The sequence below is a fragment of the Ptychodera flava genome, chromosome 11 (assembly GCF_041260155.1).
Source record: "Ptychodera flava strain L36383 chromosome 11, AS_Pfla_20210202, whole genome shotgun sequence".
NCBI classification, from domain to species: domain Eukaryota; kingdom Metazoa; phylum Hemichordata; class Enteropneusta; family Ptychoderidae; genus Ptychodera; species Ptychodera flava.
In genome coordinates this window covers 26,806,763-26,826,011 of record NC_091938.1, presented here as the reverse complement: position 1 = coordinate 26,826,011, position 19,249 = coordinate 26,806,763, and the positions used below count along the sequence as shown (strand labels likewise).

At 40.7% G+C, this 19,249-nt stretch overlaps 1 protein-coding gene and 1 long non-coding RNA gene across 2 annotated transcripts; both read left to right on the top strand.

Moving 5' to 3' along the window:
* LOC139143979 (uncharacterized) lies at positions 1-13,952 on the top strand. Its single transcript, XM_070714607.1, has 8 exons — positions 1-107; positions 809-1,066; positions 1,888-2,014; positions 2,786-3,005; positions 3,391-3,573; positions 3,952-4,151; positions 13,313-13,573; positions 13,744-13,952. Exons 1-6 carry the CDS (start codon positions 101-103, stop codon positions 3,970-3,972), a joined length of 816 nt encoding a protein of 271 aa, XP_070570708.1. The 5' UTR covers positions 1-100; the 3' UTR covers positions 3,973-4,151; positions 13,313-13,573; positions 13,744-13,952.
* Positions 13,953-16,107: 2,155 nt separating this feature from the next.
* Positions 16,108-18,685, top strand: LOC139143982 (uncharacterized). The gene is made up of 3 exons (XR_011554703.1): positions 16,108-16,288; positions 17,140-17,274; positions 18,623-18,685. It is a non-coding gene; the product is annotated as an uncharacterized lncRNA (long non-coding RNA).
* Positions 18,686-19,249: the final 564 nt, after the last annotated feature.

The following is a 19,249-nucleotide window of genomic DNA, read 5'->3' as shown; positions in this document are numbered from 1 at the left end:
GTGCTCCTGGCGACCAGATAGTACCTTTTGTTATCCGGGTAACTGTCCCAGCACGCCGGAGTCGTGTACATGTGCACCGGGATTCAGTGGTGATAAATGCATGCAAAGTAAGTGACACTGATTGGTAGTTGCAATGTCATTCAACTGAGTGTTTACACCTACGTTCACGTAGCGTTTATTGAACTGGTTTCTGTTCTAAATCTCAATCTGACCCCCTCCCTTTAATGAAAAGGTCATATATGCGTCGATCGATTAATATTGTTCATTAGCCATTTGTATCGATCGATTTATTGATGCATTGTTTTCATTTGTATGGCATCCTGTAAGGAACATTTTGTAAAACAAGAAAACATCTCGTGAGCTCGAGATAAGTTTTTCTTGAATTTTCCTCGTTATTATGAAAAACTATTTGTCTAGCACGAACTAATTAATTCATATTTGCATTACAAAATCGACCTACGGGCTCTAATACATTTGCAACGCCAGAAGGCAGTGTGCATTTACAATGTTAACTCGTACGTTCATTTTATTCCATTGAGGCAATAATAAGCCCAGAGCCTTGATATAAATCTGCCTTATTCAGTTTGATAATCGCAAAGCGTCGATGACCCAGAGAGAGAAACCTGACCTAAAATTTGTCAAATCAATGCACACTGACACACGAGATTGTAATACCCTGGGACCAACAAATGCAGTGTGCCAAATCTGTTTAGACATAACACAAGAGCATTAGCTAGAGCTAAAGGGGAAAAGGTGACATTTTTTATTTCCTGATCACTGATCAACTGATGTTCATGTCTGCCACCAGTGACCACCTCTCCCACCATACTTTACTGCGAGGCTAACCTTATAGATACTCAAGCAAACTTGACGGCCAAAGGAGACTGTACCGACGAACCAGAGGCGTCCGACACGGTGTACACTAATATAGTTCCTGATCGAATTCAAGTAGAAATGTTCGCCGAATACTTCGTGCAGAATATCACCAGCTATCCCAAACCCTACTACATCAACAACTTCACCGTAGGCGTCGTTGCTTCATCATTCGACTGGTTCGTACAAAGAGGTACGCTTTGTCTCGCCCCTTTGATGGCAATACTTTCGTGATAATAGCCCATTTGTGCAGTTCACCATTCATATACAAGTGCCATTCTCCTAAAAGCACTTCAGTTAACGACTTTGCTTCGAATTTCTTTTCTTTTCGACATTAACATAACGAATAAAGGAACGTCTTACGGCTGCAGACGAGGCTGTAAATTCACGATATCTTAAGTAAGGCTACGGTATTGTTTTGGGTCCTCGCAAGCGTAGGTTTTGGACGTTTTAAGAAAAAAGGTTTTTGAAAAGTACTTTACCGCGTAGTTTTTCTGCCTGCAAATCTTTGCTTACAAATGTTATAACATATATTCAACACGCTTGCATTCTTGCAGCCTCCCACATCATAGTTTTAATTGTGGACATGAAAATCAAGTTTGAGCTTTGATTCTTGAAAGATACTCGTCGAAAACAAGTAAATACAAAAACTTGCCTCGGTAAAATTAACTGTGCGTTTTTGAATTCTACCGTTCATCTACCTACCTGTCAAAATCTTGCGTGGACGCAATACAAATAATTCAAGTATTCTGACGTCATCGTGATGCATTTTGTGTTGAATGTAACGGCGAGAGACAGTAGACTGTATCCCCATTGTCACACAACGTAATGTCACAGTATTGTACTCCATCAATTTGATCAGCAAAATCCGAGGCTAACTATATCTCAGTTACTTTTCTTATCAGAACACTTGTTGAGGTTACATGTATCTTAGTTCAGTAGATATACTATAACGGAACCAGTAAATAATTTTTAGCGCGAATTTCTTAATTTAGTTATTTTGTGTACCTGTAGACGGATACGCTGTGCTCAACGGAAGTGTGACATGCTCGACGGGACACGACAAGGACAACCCGAACGAGGACTTAAATTTTTGCGACGTGTTTGGAGATTTAAACTTTACGTTTGACAACCATGATAAGTACGTTATTTATCGAATTTTTAACTTGTTTTATCGATGCCGGTAGACAAGAAAAGTACAGTTCACGCGACGACCTCGATTATATCTTTTTTTTCAAACTAACAGTACTGATTAGATGGCAGTGAGAGATATAATACATCTAGGGTGTCGGAGGTGCGTGTACCAGCATGCATATTTGGTCAAGTCAGCCCTCAGTCGCCTGATTGAGTCAACATGATCTATTGCTATTGCAAGGCGTCCAAGTGCCAATATATCACTTTCAGTAAATCAAATAGTTACCGTCGCACAGCCAAACTATGGGACAATCAAATGGTCTGATCTTTATTGTTGACTTGCCAAACTAACCTTTACATGTCACTTTCGAGGCCGTCCGACATCTACCTCAAGATATTAGGCCGAACAAACAAATTGCGACCTACCCTTTTTTACCTACCGACCCTAAACTTTTTAGCGCTACGTAAACACGGAAGTAAAAATAAGAAAAATACCATAAAATCAGGCGTTCGTTACTTGGCATTTGATTTTTGTTTGAACGAGGATGTCTTTTATGGGTTTTTCCCTTTTTTATATGTATGATAAATTTTTCTGGAAATGTTGTGGCCATTGTTTGACCGCCCTGAACCCCTGAAAAATGCATATTTAAAAATATTTTGGAGAAAAAATTTCCTGCCGACCTATTTTTGAAAACCATGTTATCGGAACAGCACAATGTATTTTTTAGGCCTTACTATCACGAAATTACATGTAATGAGCGCCTGTCATTATTTCTAGAGTTTACGTGACAACTTCGGCAACAAATGGTGGATATGTGGACATTAGAAACTTCGACAATCCAGCCGGATATACGGTGGACCCTAAGCAATACTATGACGGACAAACGGTCTCGCACGTCGTCGATTTCACACTTGATTTTGAAAAACCGGAACACTGCTCAATCACAGCAAGTTGTTCTGATCATATGTTGGATGTTGGTGCAGCAGTTACAAAGAGAGTAAGTTCAAGCAATATCACATATTCAGCCCCAAGTGCATGAATGGAGGCACGCCTGGTAAATAGCGCAAGTGATACTGGTCCTAAACATAATCGCAGTTTTGGACGACAAAAGAATGAGTAATCTAAAAGTAGCAATATATGATGAATAAAACAATGCAACAATGATAATCTGCATTTATTTATTGAAAAAGGCCTGGTTCTTGGAACAACTATTGCTATGGACAGATGCATATTCGCAAGCCTGTCATTTTTTCAATCATAATGCCAGTAACCTATACAGGAACCGTGGAACTAATGTTAGTATTTATTCAGTCTTTGGTTTTGTATCGTGGTCTAATAAAACGTAAATACCCTGTTTTATCTCTACTGAAAATCTAATTCAGAGAAAGCTGAGTATGCATTGGTCTGGTGGACAGATACTTTATCAGGAATATTTAAATACGTGCTGGAAATTTACAAGATGCAACCTTACGGTGATTTGCTTGGATATGGGACTGTTCAACCTATCATCAAGAAGGAATTTAATGTCTCGTCGTCCATGTTCACTGCAAGTCTATCAGAACCAGGTAAGATGAAGTATTCTGTTTTGACTCTATGGCGCTACATATTCACTCGTGGCGGTTATATGTGCTCTAAATACCCAATATGCTACTCGGCTTTCTAATGTTGTTTACGACGCAATATTGATCTGCCCCAATTTAAATTTTAGCTTTGTTTGTATGGTGCAACAAGTGCCGATCATCTTAGAACTGGCCGTTTGGAGATCGCACTATGTTAAGAAAGGACTATAGAGGGCCATGCAGCTGAAGTTCGTTAACAGCATGAACAGTTAAATGTCATACAAGATCAAACAATGAGCATGCTCTGTTGCTTGTCTCTGTTTACAAAGGTCACTATTGTGTCTTACTGACCGTACACACTATGTCACTAATCTCCATTTCAAGGTGACTACAGTGATGTATTGACTGTCCATGACGTAGCGGGAAACATCCAACAAGCCAGACGCTTCTTGCTGTTTGATGACGTCAACGAGGTTGAAATAGACACCACTGGACAGTTTCCAATATTTATTGAATCGGCAGCGGCTAACACGACTTTTCTGTGGCAAACAAATCTGCAAAATGTCAAACACAGTGGGCCTCAGGTAGTGTGAAACTTATCAAAATTAACTTGAAATGTCGGCAACCTCGGCCGCATTTCCACAAAGACATTTTATACATTTTAACCTGACAGGGACATGGCTACACCTGGATCAGATTCTAGGTGGAGGTTGCCAAAATATACACTTGGGGAATGGCTTCCCCCTTCTCACAATTAAACCCTACTTAGTGTCTAAATATGATGGATTACAGACCATCTGTTGGTACATATGATCTGAACTTGCCAGACCATGACGCTGAGACCAGACTTTGCGTCCACTCCTTGACAATTTATCAAGGGCCAAACCTTTAATGTCAAATGCAATACGTAGTGGATATAACTGTATGATTGAGCTTGGGAAGCTCACTCCTCGCTTCTCCTCCTTACGCTGCACTCCTCCCTGTGGAGCCTGCTGTGTGTGCTGAAGGCCGGGACTCTACGGTGTCAAGACTGTGGTCCCACCATTGAGCAGAGTGACTGAACTACGAGAGAAGCACTGGGTGTGCATACACTTGGCCAGTTGTACCTGAACAGAGACAATCTCGACATCCTACGGAACTACCGTACAGGGCTTGAATTGCGGGACCCTCTGGTGCTAGGACAAACAACTGTGCACATGTGCTACGGGAAAGGACTTGAACGGGATCTGTGTTGAAGTTACCGGATCAAGGAATTGTATGCTCGACTGGACAGTGAACACGGCAGACGGACGCTTACTTAACCCGGGCAACTGTAGAGCTCATAGACTGTACTATACGTTACTCCCCTCCCCTCTTTTACGCACAGGAGTCAGATAAGTTTTTCTTATTATTGTAACTTAATATTTCTTTTATATTTAATTAGAATAAATAGGAGAATACTATATTTTCTGTGTGTGCCTGGATTACTGTTGTATGGACGACAGCTGATAACATTGATCACATTAAGAGTTCTGTCTCCCCACTTACCCAGGGCCAGTCGAGACCAAGGCCTTCCAAATTAATTAACTCGTCCCAAAAACAAATAAATTAAGATCATTACAAATTGGTGGCAGCGGTGGGATGATTAATTGATTGATTATTGATTTTTGGAATTTGAAAAAAAAAAAAAATATATATATATAAAGGGTTGTGATCTTTGTTGCTGTTGGTCTGTGCATACAGGAGCCAGGCATTTATTTGCATAGGGAAAGCGTTCACTTTTGACTTTGTATTTTCATTAGCTTGGTATACAGTCATAGAAGTTTGTTTGAAAAAAAGAAATTATAGATATAATAATTTTGTATACCGGTAATTTCAAAGAATGGCTGAAGCATTGAGTTTCGATGGTGAGAGGCATGATGATGCCCGAAGTGTGGGTGAGTTTAGTGAGGGTGATTACTATTACGAGCCTTTGACTTTAGTTGATGAAGTGGGTGAAACAGATCCAATTCCAAGTACTTTGGTGTTGAGTGGTAGAGATGGCAGATTTCCGACTGATGGTTTGAGTACGAGTGTGCCAGCAAACCAGAGACTGCGTGAGAATGATACGGGTTACACTGAACGTAGAAGTGTAAGTGGCAGTGTTCATGAAGGGGATGCCGGCCAAAGGTTGAGCAATGGTGCTGATGTCGGCATGACGACAGATGAAAGACAATGTGTCAGGAGTAATAGTGTTGATTATGAAAGGGAGGCAAGAGAAAGTCAGGAGATGCTAGAACTAATGCGTAATGAGATAAGGCAAATGCAGGCGGTAATGCGTGATCAAGCGCATGAAATTAATAGGCTGACCAGTCAACAGAGAGTACATGTATCGCAGGAAAGGTTGTTAGAGTTAATTAATATTCCCGAGCAAGGTAACGACCCTGCCCCCACTTGCAGAACACCCACAATACAGGCACCTACAGATAACAGTCGACCAGAGAATGTAACTGTTAATACTAATAACGCATCACAGGCCACAACTGATACAGTCAAAGTTGATGAAACAGCCATAGGCACCAACCAAAGTGTCCCCGAACAGAAAACACAGGTAAACCGTGGCAATACGGTCTCCACCCAGCTACAGTTAGTGCTTGATAGGTATGATGGTAGCACCCCATGGGAGGATTACAAAATTTATTTCGTAGAAATGGCCACCATAAATGGATGGTCAGATCAAATGATGGCCATGCAACTGCTTATTCACCTGAAAGATAGGGCAAAAAGTACTGTGATTGATGAACGTAGAGTGGGCCCTGCTAGCTTTAAACGTATGTGTGAACTTCTTGAAAAGAGGTTTCGGAACTAGCAAGCTTGCAGCTACTCATAAGTCTGAGTTACAAACACGCAGGCGTAAGCCGAATGAATCCCTTACAGATTTTGGATACGCCATACGCAGACTGTGTAGGCTAGCATATGCTGATTTCTCTGCTGAGGTCATCGATAGGATTGCGCAAGAAAAATTCGATAATGCTATAGAAAGTAGGGCAATAAGAGATGCGCTGCATAGGGTTAAGCCAAAAACTTTGGAAGATGCTATAGCAGTGGCTGTCGAGGAAGAGAATTATTTGCTAAAATATGAGATTGGCAAGAAAGATGAGCACGCGAAGAAATTTGTGAGAAATTGTGATAAAGAGGATGCTGACACTGATAGTCCAAACAATCTGACAGAAATCATTGAAACTGTACTCAGCAACATCTCAATGAGTTAAAAGGCAATTTGAAACCCAACATCAAGGCAAGCCAAACAGTTAGTGAGAGTACAGTGTGTTTTAATTGTGGCGGGAAAGGTCATGTGAGGACACGCTGTACCAGTAGAAAGAATGTACAGAAAGAGTTGACAGGAGAAAGTCGTTCTCTTGTTACAACTGTGATGGGCTAGGCCATATGGCAAAGAACTGTCCATCACCAAGGAAACAAGGACGCAGCAGGGAAACGGGGATCAGCTTACTTCAGGGGCCGCAAGTGGGCTGGTAAATCAGGAAGGCCCACAAACACAGGCATAAGTGAAACTATACCCACTCTGACTGAGGCGAGCAGAACGATTGTGGTTTCTGCGACACCAAAGTCATTGCATATAGACGTAGGACCTATGGAATTAAGGGGTGTTTTTGCTTAGATACAGGGGCACATTGTAGTATTGTTTCTGTCGATCATTACTTAAAAATTCCAGAGAAGGACCGCCCTGTTTTGAAGTCAAGTAGTTCAAAAGTAGCCCAGGCCAATGGTAGCCCCATACAATTGAAGGTGAAACACACTTTGTTGTCACGGTAGGCAGCAAGCGAATAGTTATCCCAGTTTTAGTAGCTGACATAAGAAGTGCAGGAATTTTAGGCATGGATTTCATTGAAGGTGCGAATTGCAACATTTTCGGGAAAAGAAAGGAAGTTAGTGTGGATGGAGAGATTGTTCAGTGTGTTGAAAAACGTGTACCTTCATTTTGCGCGCGCATACAAGTGAAAAGGCCAGTTATAATACCAGGGGGTAGTGAGCATATAGTCATGGCAAGGACAACAAAAGCAGCAAAAGAAGACGATTGGTGTATTGTCGAACCCACAAAGAAAAATGTGATAGCAGGTAAGGGTATATTGGTGGCTAGTCGATGGTAACCTCAGCCAAACGGAATATGCCTATTAGGGTTTTAAATGCTACGAGTAAACCAGTAGAAGTAAAGGCAGGTAGCACTATTGGGGTGATCAGGTCGCTGGAAATCGATGATATTGTAAGTACAGTGGGTAAAGAGAATTCAGAGGGTATCTATTCGAATGAATGTGAAGTGTCTGATAAGACAGGGGAAGGGCAATCTCTGCCGGCACATTTATTAGATCTCTGGAAAGATGCAAGTGAACACCTCGACAAGTCTGACAGTCGTAAGGTAGCTAATTTCTTAGTCAAGTACCAGGATGTAATCTCGGAGGGAGATGGTGATCTTGGTAGGACTGATTATGTGAAACATCGCATTGATACAGGGGGTGCCAAACCTATACGCATTCCACCAAGGCGATTCCCATTCCAACAACAGGATGAATCCAGAAAGCAAATTGATGAGATGTTAAATAAGGGTTTAATTGAGCGATCTAATTCCCCTTGGAGTGCGCCGGTGGTACTTGTGAAGAAACGAGACGGGTCCACAAGATTCTGTGTTGACTATAGACGTTTGAACACCTGTACGGTCAAGGACGCTTATCCAATACCAAGGATAGATGATTCATTAAATATGCTTGGAGGAGCTAGGTGGTTCAGTACGTTAGATTTAGCCAGTGGTTATTGGCAAACAGAGTTGGACGAAGATGCAAAACAGAAGTCCGCGTTTGTAACGAGAGAGGGTCTTTTTCAATGGAATGTAATGCCCTTTGGTTTGACAAATGCCCCAGCAACATTTCAAAGACTAATGGAGAGAGTCATGTCAGGTTTACAGTGGAACATACTTTTGTTGTATTTAGATGATATCGTTGTGTTTGTAGGACAGTGGACGAGTCATTAGAACGGTTAGGTGTTGTATTGAAAGACTGAGGAAGGCAGGTCTAAAGTTAAATGCAAAGAAATGTCGTTTGTTCAAGCTGAGTGTTATTTACTTGGGACACAAAGTATCGGCGGAGGGAATCATGACAGATCCAAGCAAGGTGGATTCTGTTCGTGATTGGCCGACACCAAGGAATGTTACAGATGTGAGAAGTTTTCTTGGACTCGCATCGTATTACAGGAGGTTTATTAAGGGTTTTGCGACGATAGCCAAACCATTGCACAGACTGACGGAAAAGAAACAGGAGTTTTTGTGGACAGACGAGTGTGATGAGGCACTCGGTACACTGAAGGAGAAACTGATAAATGCGCCGATCTTGGCCTACCCAAGGCCAGAAGGTGAGTACATTTTAGATACGGATGCCAGTGATTATGGCATTGGAGCAGTCCTCTCCCAGGTGCAAGAGGGAGTTGAGAGGGTCATCGCGTATGCAAGCAAGTCGTTGTCAAAGCCTGAGCGTAATTACAGTGTGACGAGAAGAGAGATGTTAGCGTTGGTGAATTATGTGAAGTATTTTCGTCAGTATTTATGGGGAAGACAATTTCGTGTTAGAACAGACCACGGAGCATTGACGTGGTTGAGGGGATTTAAGGAGCCAATGGGGCAGGTAGCCCGTTGGTTGGAAACTTTGGGTACCTATGACTTTAAGGTAGAGCATAGGGCAGGAAAAAGTCATCAGAATGCGGATGGGTTGTCAAGGAGACCTGTCCAAGCTGATGGTGATGGGTCGAATGACAGGGATTCAGAGCCAGATGTGGATGTCTATCAGGTGAGTACATCCACCAAAAGGCATACCAAGGTCAGCGATCCAAATCATCAAAGCGAGGCATCAACAAGAAAATAGTAGGTGATAAAACAGAGGGAAAAGATGTAGTGAGACAGAGTACAAATGTAGAAATCCTTGGTGGCGGGCAAAAGCCAGCCGAGACTACAGAGGCTGTGCGGACGCCTACAAATGTGCTGTCTAGGGCGATTGCTGCGCCAGCAGGTGATGTAATAAGTTTACAAAGAGGAGAGATCATTGATGGGAAGTATGTCGTCAAGGGTACGAAAAGTTGTGATCAGGTAAAGGTAATAGAAGCATTACCAGTTTGGGGTTTTGCTGAACAAAGGGAGGCACAGCTTGCCGACCAAGATATCAATTGGATGTTAGAAGTAAAAGATAGGGGAGGTGAGCGACCACCTTGGGAAAGGGTGTCGGCCCTATCTGCAGAAGCAAAGGTATATTGGGCCGATTGGGAGCTCATGGAAGTTAGAAATGGTGTGTTGTACAGACGATGGGAGTCTAGTGATGGTAAGTCAGTAGAATACAGGTTGGTAGTACCTGAAAGACTGAAGCCAGTTATTTTAGACGAACTTCATGGTGCAAAGACTGCAGGGCACCTTGGGGTTAAGAAGACAATAGACAGAATTAGACGCAAGTATTATTGGAGAGGTGTAAGTGTAGATGTCAGAGCTTGGTGTCGTAAATGTGATGTATGTGCAGCCAGAAAGAAACCCACCAGGACAGCACGCGCACCTTTACAGCAGTGTCCTGTTGGGGCACCTTTAGAAAGAGTAGCACTAGACATATTGGGTCCATTCAATGTAACAGAAAGAGGAAATAGAGTTGTGTTGGTCGTAGGTGACTACTTCACAAAATGGATGGAAGCGTATCCACTTCCAGATCAGAAAGCAGAGACAGTGGCACGAGCTTATGTACAACAGTTTGTATGTAGGTTTGGCGTACCACAACAGCTACACTCAGATCAGGGGCGTGACTTTGAATCACTGGTATTCAAAGAAATGAACACATTACTAGGTACAGAAAAGACTAGAACCACCGCATACAATCCAAAATCTGACGGGATGGTCGAACGTTTTAACCGTACAATAGTTTCAATTATTGGCACATTGATTGATCCTAATTTGAAGAATTGGGATGAGCAGCTTTCATATGCTACGATGGCATATCGTAGTACCCCACAAGCATCAACAGGTGAATCGCCCAATATGATGATGTTAGGAAGGGAAATTCCGATGCCACTTGACATTGCGATGAGTGGAGTTATTAGTGCGGAGGACGATGATGTAAGGACTGATCACGTGCAAGCATTACGTCACAATTTAAAGGAAGCATATGAGCGTGCTAGGGTAGCATTAAAAGAAAGCGCTGTGCGACAGAAACGGAATTATGATAGGAGGTTGCTATGGAAACCACTAAAACGAGGGGATTTCGTTTGGGTGTTGAATAATAAAGAAAGAAAGGTGTGTCAGTCAAGCTAAGACCAGTATGGGAAGGTCCATACATAGTACTCAACAAACTTTCAGATGTGTTGTACAGAATTCAAAAAGGTCCTCGAGCAATGCCAAAAGTACTTCATTATGATAGGCTGAAGTTGTACACAGGTGATAGAATGAGAAACTGGCTTGCAGTAGAAAATAATGTAGAGGTGACAGTAGACAATAATGATGAGGAGATGTCAATGACCGGGGAAGTTGATGATGAAGTAGTGAACGAGGGCTGCATAGAGACAGAAGCTGCTGTAGAAAGTAGGTCAAATGAAACATTGAACAATGGACAAAATACAAGACCGCAACAATGTGATGAGCCAGATACAGTAAGAAACTAGGGTAGAAGTAGACATGGGGACACATCCAGTCAATGGCAGACCAAAAGATAACACAGAACCAGTTAGGAGACGGTCAAAACGTAGTATAAATAGAGACCACAAAGATTCAGATCAAATGAGTTTGGATAGTAAACGAATGAATTGCATGCAGTGACTAAATATTGCATGTGCATGTCAATGGAATGTACTGAGTAAAGAGATCTGTGAGCATAGAAAAGTTCAGAAAAAGTTAAGTGTGGTGAGTTTGGGTGGAAGAATAAATTATGTAAACTATGTAGTTGTCATGGTGTATGTAAATGAGAAGGCAGAAAATTATGAAGAGTGACAGTTTGCCAATAGTATGAGAGTAAGATAGAGATAAGTTATGTTGTGTTAGTTAATAGTTTTATTGTTGTTTCTTTTCAAAGATAAACAGTAGCTTTAATTCCATTTAATTTTCAATAGCTTTAAGTTTATTTAATGTCAATGTTTTATATGTCTGTATCTGACCTGTGCGAATCCCCCAGTACTTGTCTGCCCTGTGCATTCCATCCCCCCCCCCAAAAAAAATTGACTGTGAACTATAATGACCCTGTGCTGTATTATCTTTCACTTTAAGTATTGCCCAGGAGTGCAATGTTCTTAGAAGGGAGCTGTGTGAAACTTATCAAAATTAACTTGAAATGTCGGCACCTCGGCCGCATTTCCACAAAGACATTTTATACATTTTAACCTGACAAGGACATGGCTACACCCTGGATCAGATTCTAGGTGGAGGTTGCCAAAATATACACTTGGGGAATGGCTTCCCCCTTCTCACAATTAAACCCTACTTAGTGTCTAAATATGATGGATTACAGACCATCTGTTGGTACATATGATCTGAACTTGCCAGACCATGACGCTGAGACCAGACTTTGCGTCCGCTCCTTGACAATTTATCAAGGGCCAAACCTTTAATGTCAAATGCAATACGTAGTGGATATAACTGTATGATTGAGCTTGGGAAGCTCACTCCTCGCTTCTCCTCCTTACGCTGCACTCCTCCCTGTGGAGCCTGCTGTGTGTGCTGAAGGCCGGGACTCTACGGTGTCAAGACTGTGGTCCCACCATTGAGCAGAGTGACTGAACTACGAGAGAAGCACTGGGTGTGCATACACTTGGCCAGTTGTACCTGAACAGAGACAATCTCGACATCCTACGGAACTACCGTACAGGGCTTGAATTGCGGGACCCTCTGGTGCTAGGACAAACAACTGTGCACATGTGCTACGGGAAAGGACTTGAACGGGATCTGTGTTGAAGTTACCGGATCAAGGAATTGTATGCTCGACTGGACAGTGAACACGGCAGACGGACGCTTACTTAACCCGGGCAACTGTAGAGCTCATAGACTGTACTATACGTTACTCCCCTACCCTCTTTACGCACAGGAGTCAGATAAGTTTTTCTTATTATTGTAACTTAATATTTCTTTTATATTTAATTAGAATAAATAGGAGAATTACTATATTTTCTGTGTGTGCCTGGATTACTGTTGTATGGACGACAGCTGATAACATTGATCACATTAAGAGTTCTGTCTCCCCACTTACCCAGGGCCAGTCGAGACCAAGGCCTTCCAAATTAATTAACTCGTCCCAAAAACAAATAAAATAAGATCATTACAGTAGTATGATATCCATCCATTAATTAATGAACTAACATGTACATGTTATGGATGTCGCTGTACGCACTTGTGCTTCCCTGAGTGTCAGTAAAATGCGATGGTCATCCATATATCAATATATACCATACAGTATTTTCTTTGTGTGCCTTCGGATATCAGTGATTTACAAATGCTTTAACAGTTATTAAACTATTCAGGTTTCAGGTGAGTTATAGAGGATAGAGGGAGAGTGGTTATAATCACGGGACCTGACTGAACGTCTAGCCACATTAATGTTTTCGATGATTTGTATTAAATTTCAGTCATGAGGTACACCATTTTCTGCCAATAAGTCGACCAAAATCAATATTACTTAAAAGCTACAGTGTCTTTAAGTATTTCATCCCTTACTAATCATACAGTGCTTGTTCACATTTCTAACCTGCTTATTCTCTCTGGTCACAGATCTTGGCGACATGGTCGGGTCATTTCTTCAACCACTACCATAGAGAACATAAAATGCTCAATGCTATTGGGGACCATTCGCCACCTCTGGCCCCACGTTATGAAGACGCGACCGGTCAGCTGCCCGAGAAAAGGTCAAGAGAAGCAATACACAACATCAACGCAATTGTCAGATTTGAAGTTGACCTGGCAAGGGATCATCAAGGAGGGCGCTCTATAAAAATTCCTCCGGGCAATTGGAAAGATGTCGACGATATTATGGTATGTAATTGTCGATGACCATCTATAAGATTTAACGAAGATGTAATTGAATGTGTGTTTATATAGGGACGTCTCACATTTGTGAACCTTGTAGTTCAGTTTTAAAATTATAAATGCAAGTTCAATACTTAAACATGCCAATAATTTTGCTTTTTATCATTCGATCAAAGGCGGAAAAACAAAGTTTTGACATGCCTCGTGAAGATGGAGATTCCATTCGCGTCTGGGTGAGAGCTACAGACGTCATGGGCAATGTGAACCAGGACAGTGTACTCGTACATGTAGATTCAACACCCCCGGAAGTCAATGGTTTCATCCAAACGAGAGAAGGCGTCGAAAGGGATCAAACTGAAACAACTGTTTATGATTTTGATGTAGAGTGAGTAGAAATATCAAGCAAGCATAATATCGAAAGGCTAAATCGTACTAGATCGACCACTTTATCCTGAACTGCATGTGACAAACAGAAAAGATTGTCGGGGAAATGTGGATACATTTTATGATTAATGAACGTGTGCCATGTGTACAGTAAACATTTCTCGTTTGAGAAGGCTTACATTATCCGAACACTCAATCTTCACTTTATGTTTTTAAATGCCAAACGACAAGGATTTCTTGTATGAGCCTATGAGCTCTAGCCTACAACTGTTTTCTGCCTTAGTCACTACGTGATTTATCAAGTTTTTGTTGTTATACGAATACAATGGCCAAATTAGAATGAGAACTTCAATTGCACCCTATTTGGATTTTTCATACAGTATGATGGAGAAATAAACACGTCATCAACCGTCATAAAAATGTAACTGGAAACCGATTAACAGGTCTCGTTTCCTTTTAAAACATTGCTTAATGGCCACACACGTTTTTATAATAGAATTGTATGGCACAACGGAAGCTATTGCAATTGGCGAAGGTATACGTACGAAGCCTTTTACTTTTGCCAACATTCCAATCAATGCACGTAACAACATTTTTTTGACCTAATTTTTAAATACCCATGGTTCATATCAGACCAATTCAAGAACCGACATCGTCTTCAGAAATCTACTCTTCATTTTCAGATTGACGTTCAATGCTTACGACAATCACGGTGGTTTACACACTATATATTGGGAATTGAGAAACTCGACAGATTTAACTATCATCCATGGAGAAGGTCAAATTCCCATTCACAAACAGAGGTGAGTTATGTCAGAAACTATGTATATCATTAAAACGAACATGAATAGCTTTGCCGAGTCCTTTAAAATGTATGTGATCAACATCTCCACGTGTTCTGAGACTTCATTCAAAGCATCAACCTACTCCCCTTATAAATTTCTTTACACACGTATTAACCTACTTATGTACAATATAAGATAAATGTCTATATCAACCTCTCTGCCTACACCCTACCTGACTATCCGTCTATCTGTCTGTATATCTGTATCCGACCACATACCTTGAAGTTCCCGCCTACCAGCACTCTGTCTGTGCCAAGCAAGTTACTTATCCGCTTATGCATCGCTCCCAACCAACCAACAAACGGACTATTAGATTGGGTAGAATATACTCCTGCATTCCTCATAATGCATATCTTCTGACATTTCCAAAGTATATGTCGTATTTATTCACGGTGTGCCCCCTTGTAACGAATCCTTGACCATGATTTGCTTATGCAATCGCGAAACAGGCTAAGACTCGCATGGTGAAATTATGTACGTCAGCCAAAAGCGCTGATCATCCTATCTATGTGTTTGTCCGTAGTAACTGAAAGTAAAGGAAAGAGAAGCAAGAATACGGTTTAATATGATGTAGTGTGTGTCCATCGCAAAGTGATGAATACTACTTGTATAGGGAAATAAGGTTCTTCGGAATTAAGGAACGGGGATGGGAGGGTCTCCTGGCACAGGTTTCTTGCACGGGTTTCCTGAAAGTATAGGGAACTTGCTTGAGCTGTCCTGTTGCGTTCTCATCTCTTGACGCCTATACGGGCCAGCTGGCATGATCTTTGGTGGTTCGCTCCAATTTGTATTGTTGATCCCTACAGCTTATCTGATGCTTTCGGGGTTCTTTGAAGTTTTTTGTTTTGCGGAAGCGCCTTTGATGTTAGAAACTGAGAGAGAGAGAGAGAGAGAGAGAGAGAGAGAGAGAGAGAGAGAGAGAGAGAGAGAGAGAGAGAGAGAGAGTGTGTGTGTGTGTGTGTGTGGTGTGTGTGTGTGTGAGAGAGAGAGAGAGAGAGAGAGAGGAGAGAGAGAGAGAGAGAGAGAGAGAGAGAGAATGTGGAGGTTGATAGATTACATATTAGCTGTTCAAGCACTTAGAAACTAATATACCAGCTTTTAGATGTTTGTTTACTGTACGTTGCAACTCTTAAATACCGAAAAAATTACACTTTCGGTTATGGCTAGCGACGAATGATTTAAGAAAAGATGATTGTTAGAGCAATCCATTTGAGAAAATGTAGTCATGATGATTATATGTCAAAGAAGGCCTTTAATTTGGAAAATAATGTCATTCTTGACATATTGCCTTTTGCTGTTTTATACAGATATCTGCATGTACTTTACCAGACTGCAGCTGCATACCAAAGGACAATGAATGTTATGGCAGAGTGCATGTTTTTGAACTTCGCGCCAGTATGCTTTCTGTTCCCATAACAAAATACGGAGACGACTACCTTTAACGTTGACTGTAATCAACAGCGCCATGTTGGAAACTGTAACGTAATATAAGGTGAGGAAAGTAGTATATACGACCCCGGAATGTGAATTCAACCCACTTTTTATAGCTGTAAGGCTTACTTATACGTTAGGAATGCGATCGCAATGGTTACACTGAAATATGAGATCGCACACTCTATTCTTTATAGCTAATAACGTCATCATTTATTCAACAAACAGGGCTCAGACGGATCACTTCATTATTTGATATAGACGTTCAGAATTATTAATTTTGTACTTGACCATGAGGAAGAAAAATCAACACATTTGCAACAATGCTAGGAATTCCTAAGTTTGCTGTTTCAAACTTTCTTCAAGTTCAAGGCATTTTATGAAATACTGCTCACATTGTTTTAAAACGTATTGGCTTGGGATTTCTGTTGAATACAAATTGTTGACATTAGCCGACGGTACCAAGTGAAATGAGCTCAAAATTAGCTCAAATAATTGTCTTGTTGTAATAATACACAATTTAGTCTAAGTTCGTTTAAAGGATTGCTCAGGCAGTTTGGAAAGAGATCTCTAGTGTATACTTTGAATGTGGTCGGCTTGTGTTGACTTGCATACATGTAGTGGGGAATGGATTAATTATGAAAAACAAAAAAGTGATCTAGTCTATTGCGCATAGGCAGTAAATGTGTTACACTAATACAGTATTTATACTCTCGGTGATCAGGTACTCCATATGTGACAAGCATCTCTTCGGCTGTGCAAAATTTGTCAACATGGTGAATGTGTATGCCTGTAGCTACACTGTAGCCGTAAGCTAGCAACAAAAAAATGGTAGTCCATCTATCGATTTTGTGTTCAAGACTTTCTTAAGCTGCCATTTTCAATTTTTTATTTTGAATTGCCGCCCTTCAGGTTAACCTGCAGCCTAGAAAGGAGGATACCAATGTCTCCTATCCGGGTATCGTTGGGGGAAGTGTCTCTCTCATTGTACTGTTGTTCATTGTCTTCGGCACGCTACTGATATGTTATCGGATGGGGAAACTGAATGTGAGTATATGGAAAAGATTGCACAATTCATTTACTTAAAGTGGAATTCACCAAGGAAGATTTTGACATATGTGCTAGCTTTTTGGTCATTTACCCCGGAAAAGCCATTTTCAACATTCATAACTTGCGCGATTTTTTACAGAACCGATAGAAATAGCACAGGAAGTTACCCATGTAATTTGAATCATGGGGAAAAAAGCTCCAATTGGAGCTTGCATCATGTAATATGGAAGGGACCGTCTTTGGACGGGTATGCTCTCACATTGTCCACTCACAGTAACACAGTAGTAAATAGCAACACAAAATCTGACAGTGGACAGTTTATTATAAGTGATTCATCGTTTATGCAAGGATACTCAGTATAAACAAAAGTTATGTAAATACTAACAACCTGGTTTGAGCGTGGGTGAATAACAACAACGCCATACCCATGGGAGAGATGGTCCTTTCCCACATCACATGATGCAAGCTCCAAGCTTGGAACTTTTTTCCCATGATTCAAATTACATGGGCAACTTCCTGTACTATTTCTATCATTTTGTAAAAAATCAAGCGAGCTATAAATGCCGAAAATAGTTTTTCCGGGTAAGTGACCACAAAGCCAGCACATATGTAAAACCCATCCTTGGTGAACTTCTCCCTTTAAAATCAATTTATTTGACCCAATCTTTCATAAGGTGGAGAAACTGAGATTGACAAAATATATACATAGATACATACATACATACATACATACATACATACATACATACATACATACATACATACACAGAGAGAGAAAGACAGACAGACAGAGAGACAGACAGTCGGACATACATGCATGCATGCATGCATGCATATACATACATACATACATACATACATACATACATACATACATACATACATACATACATACATACATACAGATACAGACATACAGACATACAGACAGACAGATGTCAGACAGACAGACAGACAGACAGACAGCACGCATACATACATACATACATACATACATACATAAATACATACTACATACATACATACATACATACATACATACATACATACATACATACATACATACATACAGACAGACAGACAGATGTCAGACAGACAGACAGACAGACAGACAGACATACATACATACATACATACATACATACATACATACATACATACATACATAGATACATACATACATACATACATACATACATACATACATACATACATACATACATACATACATACATGCATACATACATACATACATACATACATACTATTGTATTTATCTTAAACATACTATTGTATTTATCTTAAATATATTATTGTATTACGAGGTGTTATGTTTGGTTTTTAGTCTTTGTGCAAGAAAAAGAAGTCTTTGAATGACCTATCTTGCATGGGACGCGAGGAACACGGGCAATATTTAAGATGCAAACGCCCATTGACATTTTTATGACCGTTTATTATCCACTTTGGATTTTGTACTCACCACTGATAGTGCATCTTTCATATTTTATGTAAGTGCACGTGAGAATGTCTGATAGAAACACGCTTGATCAGAATATTTTCTCAAAAAATGACGATTTGTATGTGTTTATGATACTTGACAAACATATACAGGTGCCAGACGTTGTCTGTCGGGTTCCTTTCAGCAATTGCCTTTGCTCTAAAGGTACGTGATGCTTAGATAAACATACCCGTGGCCACTTTATTGTTGATTAGGCCTACTTGATACAGTCAGGAATTCTGCCTGTGTAAGACAAAACATACCCTACAAAGGGTTGTAAATAAGAGATAATGATCGGTACTCTGCGTTAAAATTGAGACAAAAGATATCACTTCCATTCATGAAAGCCTCTACTCGATAATCAGTTTATTGAGGCAACACACTTTATGAGATCACTGCTACAAAATCACGCAAATTTGTGTGTGCCATGCAGACAGTGAATCTGGGGAAAATGAAATCAACTGCACTGATTTT

Coding starts and splice junctions, on each gene's coding strand:
- LOC139143979 (XM_070714607.1), top strand. Junction 2,015..2,785: donor ACGTTTGACAACCATGATAA/GTACGTTATTTA, acceptor CATTATTTCTAG/AGTTTACGTGACAACTTCGG. Junction 3,006..3,390: donor GTGCAGCAGTTACAAAGAGA/GTAAGTTCAAGC, acceptor AATCTAATTCAG/AGAAAGCTGAGTATGCATTG.